General features: G+C 33.8%; 1 protein-coding gene across 7 annotated transcripts in view; it reads left to right on the top strand.

Moving 5' to 3' along the window:
* The window catches only part of LOC125042248 (ankyrin-3-like), a 266073-nt gene that overhangs the window by 251104 nt on the left and 7469 nt on the right, over positions 1-7500 (top strand). For 6 of the 7 annotated variants that reach the window (XM_047637779.1, XM_047637781.1, XM_047637784.1 and 3 more), the window contains 7 exons: positions 123-464; positions 618-803; positions 929-1075; positions 1202-1323; positions 2358-2451; positions 2965-3148; positions 6128-6211. In XM_047637779.1, the coding sequence (XP_047493735.1) occupies positions 123-464; positions 618-803; positions 929-1075; positions 1202-1323; positions 2358-2451; positions 2965-3148; positions 6128-6211 (1159 nt within the window). The remainder of the gene's footprint in view (positions 1-122; positions 465-617; positions 804-928; positions 1076-1201; positions 1324-2357; positions 2452-2964; positions 3149-6127; positions 6212-7500) is intronic. The other variant, XM_047637780.1, reaches the window with a different exon arrangement.

Below are 7500 nucleotides of genomic sequence, written 5' to 3'. Positions count from 1 at the left end.
ATCCCAAAGTCCCTAAAGTTTCAAAAGTTATGTATGGAAAATCAGAATAAGAGCATCATTTGCCAAACATAACTACCCATACAACTAGGAAATTTTATTACTTAAACATTTATTCCCTGTAGGAACAACAAACCGCTTTGCACATCGCCTCCCGTCTGGGTAACAGTGACATTGTTGTACTATTACTCCAACATGGAGCTGCTGTTGATGCCACAACCAAGGACCATTACACTGCCCTGCACATTGCTGCCAAGGAGGGTCAGGAAGAGGTGGCTAGTGTACTCCTTGAGCATGGTGCCTCCTTGACCTCCACCACAAAGAAAGGTTTCACACCTCTTCATTTAGCAGCTAAATATGGTAATATGAAGGTAGCCCGCCTGTTGCTGCAAAAGGATGCCCCTGTTGATGCACAGGGGAAGAATGGTGTTACACCTCTTCATGTGGCAGCACATTATGACCATCAGGTGAGTTATTGAGTTACTTTTACGGTAGAACTCAACTATATCTCATGATTAGTTATCTTCATACTATGATTTTTTTGTATATCAGCAAAAAGAAATTAGACAGAATTATGTAAGTGATTTAGTCTCATTTGTCTCAACAACAATCCTTTTCAGAATGTTGCCCTACTACTGCTGGATAAGGGTGCATCTCCCCACGCCACAGCTAAGAATGGTTACACTCCTCTCCACATTGCTGCTCGCAAGAACCAGATGGACATTGCAACAACGCTGCTTGAATATGGTGCAAGTGCCAATGCTGAATCTAAGGCTGGATTCACACCTCTACATCTTAGCTCCCAGGTAAGACCTCAAACTTATGACTTAACTGAGTTAACCGATAACTCCAATACCAATAGTTTTATCTGTAAAAAAAAGTATACATGTGTGATTTACATTTGAAATCTTTAATTTTCTTTTCTTTTCAGGAGGGACATACAGATATGGCAACACTCTTAATCGAACACAATGCTGCACCAGGAGCTTGTGCAAAGAATGGACTAACCCCATTGCATCTGTGCGCACAAGAGGATCGTGTCAATGTTGCTGCTATTTTGGTGAAGCATGGAGCCCAGGTAATTACTTCCTACCAAGATTAAATGGAAAGATATGAAAAAATAAAGGTTTTTTTATGGTGATTACTTTTATAAAGTTCTTTCTTTTGATATAATATTAAAGAGCTTTTATTTTCTTCTTTTCAGATTGATCCAGCAACAAAGGCTGGTTATACACCACTGCATGTTGCCTGTCACTTTGGGCAAATGAACATGGTGCGCTTCTTGCTACAGCATGGTGCCAAGGTTGAGTCTTCAACACAACTTGGGTGAGTGGTTTTACCTTTTAGTACTGTACATTTCAAGTTCATCACTAGATATTGTAGCCTTTTCTTTTGAATGTAACTGAACACAAGCCGTAGAGAAATCATTACAGATTAAACATCAATTGTTCAACATTCACTGGTTTTGGACCTGAATTTAGGTGTCAGAGTTAGCATTATGGCTCCTTGACTGGTTGTGGTTTAACCTACATATTTACATGAAATTTAAATTGTGTTATATGCATAAAAAGATTATTATAGATTAATATTTGTTATATGAAAAATACAATGCACCTTCAGGGAATATTAAAAAAAAAAAAAAAAATTTGCATTACTATTTAAGGTTGAAATGAATTAGCCCAGAATGAGATGAAAACAAATATCTTGTGGAAGTAATGAAAAGTCGATAGTTTCCTCATAGGCTTTTGAAAGAATTAGAAAAGTGTTAAGTGGTTTTTACCTGATAACATGGTATCACAGGAGATATGGTGGAGATAAGAATAAAGACACAAGATAAGGATGATAAGATATGACCCCAATGTGTCGCACAGCAGTCAGTCTCACACAGAACCTAAATAACACAGTATTACCTGAAGATGTAGATCTTATTTACTGGGCTTGCTTTATTGTATATTGGATAGGCAATTTTATTTTCCCTAAGAGTTGACAGTGATTCTTTTTGTGGAAGGGTTACAATTTGGAAAGGGAGTGTACCTTGTGCATCAAAAAAGCAAGCCAGACCTATTAAGAATTATTGATTACTATTATTATTTTTTGATGATTTTGTATAAGTAAGTACAGATATATATTAGGTGTATAGTTTGCTTTCATTTCATTTGCAGGTTATATTTTGTTAGTCAGTGTAAGCTTGAAACTAGTTTTATTTATGCATACTGATAGAATTTTATAATAATATATCTGCAGAGCACTCATTGTCAAAGTATAAGAGACTATAATCAGTTTATTCTTTACAAAGTCTTTCTTGTAAGAGATTAAGTTTATATAATAGCTGACATATATTGTGATTTATTCCCCAACAGGTACACTCCTCTCCACCAAGCAGCTCAACAAGGCCACACTCAGATTGTCAACTTGCTCCTCGAAAATAAGGCTGAACCTAACGCAGAAACAAAAGTGAGTTTTTTTTTTTGTTTTGTTTTTTCTGCTGATTTATATGTTTGAATGAATGTTTCTAAATATGTGGGTGGATTTCCCTTGTGTATCTATATATACATATGCAACTGTTCATGATGGATTTCTCTGTAGAGGTACAGGTGCTTGTCTAACTGGAAATGAATGAATGAGTACCTGAAATTAAGAATGTGGATGTTAAGATAGACCAGTTTTCCCTGTTGACTACTACTATTATTATTTGAAAAAATTCAAACCAATATAATTTATCATTATATTACAAGTTACCAAAATTGATAGTACAGAATATTTGACATCTTACTGATTTTTTTTTTTTTTTTTACTAACTAAGTTTGTATTAATGGGAAATTCAGATTTTTTATTGTGCTTCATGTGGCATATACTTTATATACATCATTATATTTTTTTCATTGAACATTAATCTGAAAAGTACTGATACTCTCTTTCTATTCCCATTTTATAAAACAATTAACACTATTCAATTCTTTAACACAGGACGGCAAGACGGCTCTAAGCATTGCACAACGTCTCGGCTACATTTCTGTAGTCGAGACACTGAAGATTGTGACAGAAACAACCATTACTACTACCACCACCACTGTCACAGAAGAGAAGTACAAGGTGGTTGTGCCAGAGACAATGCACGAGACCTTTATGAGTGAATCAGAAGATGAAGGAGGTAGGTGTTTCATTGATAGATTAAGGATACAAGTACATGTAAATCATTTCATTTTGGTTTGGAAGTTTTGCAAACAGATGTGTTTTGGAGTTGTTGTTTTTTCTAATTGGAATTCCTTTTGGACTCAGTTGTTGATGTGAGGGTTAGACTGTGAAGTTTGTTTGTTTTGTGATTTTCTGCCTAAATTCAGTCAGTTTTTTTTGTAGTTCTTGATGGTTTCATAGGTTGATTATTCTAGGTTTTAGCCGGATAAATTTACCTTTTGTCTGATGACAACTTTTTGTGATAAATATTACAGTGGAGTGTTTCTTGCAATTAATAATCATTGTCTCAGTAGACATGATCATGTATATATTTAATTTTTAAGTTTGAGGCATCCTTACTGAGCAACAGTGTTCTATTTGTGTACTTCTATAGGATTCCCCCCCCTTATGCTTAATTGCTGAAACTGTTGATTAGCTAAGCTTTATATTTGTACATATGATAATCAACTGCTTCACCTTGGCACAATGAAGAAAAATTATTTGCCTGAAAATTGAGATACCTTAAAGGTTTTTGGCATTTGTTTTTTAGACCATTTTTGTAGACATTGTCAGCTAAGGATTCCAGAATAGTTACTGAAAAAAGAGTGGAATGAATGGGAATGGAACTCTGTCTTATGCTGGCTTAGTACTTTTTAAAGGCTTTGCACTTACCAGTATCAGTGTTATATGAGGTCACTGGGAAAAGCATTACCTTCTGTGAGAATGGATGGTTGAGCGTGTTTATGCATTTGTTATTAGAAGTTTGATCAGAGAGCTGAGTGCAAACCATTATCTTTGTATTGGTTCTTGAAGCATGGTCTAGAATGTATTGGGAGATACTTTTCAGTGCTAGGTACAGTTTGAAGAACTGACAAAAGCCTCTTTTTTTCTTGATTATTTGACCAAGTGTGTTTCATGGATCTTTAGTTAACAATCCCAGGATAATAGATGATTGGTAATGTTTAGTTGGAATGTTAAGAGTGCCTTCTATTTTTTGGTTTTCTTTGTCCCTGACTTGATACTGAAGAAGTGTGATGTAATTTTTTAATAACTTATTGTTTGAAATGTTGATATCTTTTAGGATTTGTTATGATTTTTCTTTTTTTATGTGTTTATTTACTACTTTTTTTATCACACAAACTGACTTCCATATTTTTTCAATGAATGACATATTGACTGGCACACAGGACGTCTGCTTATGTTACAGTTATCTTAGCCAATAATTTGATGCTTTTTTAATGCACATTATTGCATTGATATGGCATGCAGCCCTTTTAAAGCAGCACGTAATTTTATTTTCTTCTTTTTTTTTTTCTTTTTTTTTTTTTAATTTGTTTGTTTGTTTAATTCTGCATGTGCAGGGTCAGTGCTTATTATTTTACTGTAGATGAGATTTTATAAATCATTATACTTTATTGCTCTTGCTTTTTTTTTTTTTTTTTTTTTTTTCTTAGTTTATTTTCACTGATAAGCAAATAAATTCAGAATACATTCTATGTTCAATAAATTGAAATGTGAAGTGTAATTTTAGCATGTCATTGCCTCTGAATGAATGAATTTTTTTAAGTAGAAGTTCTTGTTAAAGGAATATAATTATATGCATGAGAGAGCAACAGTGCAGGGCATTCTCAAGAAGCATCGTCAGCCAGAAGGGTAAGGAGCAGCCATTACTCTAAAGAGACGTGACGAGTGACAGCATCGTGACAAAGTGTAGTTTAGATTTTGCTTATGATCCTGATTTATCCTTCATTTCTTGAGTCCTTTTAGTGATTGTGCATATTGATGTTGATATTAGTTGCCCAGAGGGTTATTTCATTTATAGTCTGGTAAAAGATATGCAGATAGGCTATAATCAATTAGCACTGTAACAGTTTGACTGGGCACAAAATATAATCCATATCATTTATATGACTGTAAGAGATCATTTTATCAAGATATGAACTTCATTTATATAAAGTGATTTACATGGTGCACTAGAGCCCATTGATATATGTTTTCATTTAGATGAAAATAGGTAATTGAAAATCAAGAAGGGATATCAGGACATAATGTGTCTTTTTCCAGTAACATTGCATGTGATGAATAACCAAAGATATGTGATATGCAATGAAAATGAATGATAATGAAGTGTGTTCATAAAATTTCCATCCAGAATTGACCTTTAATAAGTTTACCAAACTTTATTTCATCTTTTTTTATATATGTCTTCTTAGTTGCCCATTGTTAACATCGAACTGAAACTGGAAAATATATTTTACAACTTCCTAATATAATTCTGTGTGTATTCATGAAAAGTTTCCTTCCAAACTGTTATATCAAGTTTTGGAGAGTATCACATTGGGAACATATTACCCTGTTACATATAAAGTTGCTCATAGTTCATAACCTTTGTTGATGTTGTTATTTCTTATTGTAATGTGTAGCTTTGGGCTGATACATTATTCCTGTATTTAGTATTGTTTTTTTATTTGTCTGAGAAAACATAGTTTTGTCACTTGGATGGTAATATTATTTAAGCAAAGATCCCGTGTAAATACTGCAAGTTGCATGGAGTTACTAACTGAAGATTTTTAACCAGGAGTAATATAAAATACATTTTTGCTAAAATCATTTCAGTTTTGAAAAATTTATTGCAGTCCTAAGCATGATTAAGAAGTCAAGACTATGAGACCCTGTTTGATAACTGACACTCTCCTGGTGCTTGCCTAAGTTTTATGATGTATGTTGCATTCATTTTGAATTTGAACATCAACCTGATTTCTGGTGTTCAGATTTGAAGTAGCAATTTACCAATATAGATAAATTATATATGGCATATATAGCCATCTGCTGAAAAAATACTAATGTAAAAGACTTCAGCAAGCACTCCAAGACAGACATAGACCTAGGCGTGACAACACTGCAGAAAGCTGTTGCTGACTAACCCTTGTCCGTTGTGGGTGTTGTTTGTGTCCAGGTGACGACACTCTGGTCTCCTCCATGTTTGGTAAGCAGCAGCACGTCACGCTCCCGTTCTATGAAGGACAGTTACGCTACACCAGTAAGTCTTAATTATGAATGATAATATCAGGAATGTAGCTCTTCTATGCGCTTTTTGGAAAATCCAGGAAAAATTCAGAATGTTTCTAAACATTTGTCAAGATTATATATCTGTTATTATGTTTGCGTATACTTTAAGGTTAAGGAATAAGACAGCTGTAGAATTACCTGAAATTTGAGGTTTAGAATACATTAACAGTGCAGTTCTTGATTTTTCCTGCATTGATATCTTGTCAGTGCATGACAAGTTGTCCTTTCCATGTTAGTGGTGGCTTATTGCATGGATACAGAATTTCAGTTTATTAGTGTTGCTAATGCTACTGTATAAGCTCAGTATTCAAAGAGAGAATTAGTGCTTTAATGATTCAATGTTAGCATGGGGACAACTTGCTATCAATAAGGTTTATTCTTGCATGCAAAAAAAAAAAAAAAAAAAAAAATTCTGATTGTACAAGATCTCAAGACATCTTTGAATGGTACTGAAAAAGGTTTCCCCATTTACTGGAATGGAAATCCTCTGCAGTATTTGAATCAGCTATATATATTAGCAAGCTTCACATTATTATATATTATGTTCATCTGTTCATTACTAAAACTGTTGCCTGTAATTGGGCAAATGATTTTGCAATGTTTCTCAGAATGAATTATAACAAGTTTACAGCCTCACTTAGTACACTAAGCATGGAGATCTGCTTGGAAGGTATAATGGAAGGTTGATGTTTGCTGAGACAAAGTATGATTACTTGATGTACATGGATACCTGGAGGATTAACAAATGGTAACAGTGAACACATTTTAGATAAAACCTAGTAGTATTATGTAAACCACATGTTTCCTTCTTTTTACTTTATATTTTTACTATTATTGTGACATGAGGTGGTGGCTATTGTTTGTACTGGTGATAAGACCATTCAGATTACACTTATCAGGTTGGTGAGGTGGTAAATAGGCACTGAACCTAGTGCAGGACATGGTGATTTAGCATGAAAGTCAGTGTAATTTTTAGAGGGAAAGAGAAGGACCTTCACTCACAGGTAAAGGTATACCTAAGAGTAATAGTAGCAGTACCTTGTCATGAACATATGTTTCTCCTTGATTATGAAAGTATTAACTGAATACATAGATATTTATTCACTTGTTGATTTTTTTCAGTTTTGCATACACATTTTTATTGTGATTAAAGAATTTCATATTATCATTACATTGATATTCCTACCTTCATTACCATATACATGGATACAGATTTACAACTGGCCATTATCTATATGTACTACTGTGTATGCATGTGCA

Source organism: Penaeus chinensis, chromosome 31 (genome assembly GCF_019202785.1).
Source record: "Penaeus chinensis breed Huanghai No. 1 chromosome 31, ASM1920278v2, whole genome shotgun sequence".
In the NCBI taxonomy this organism is placed as follows: Eukaryota; Metazoa; Arthropoda; class Malacostraca; order Decapoda; family Penaeidae; genus Penaeus; species Penaeus chinensis.
The sequence above is the reverse complement of the archived record's forward strand: the minus strand, read 5'-3'. Positions and strand labels throughout refer to the sequence as shown.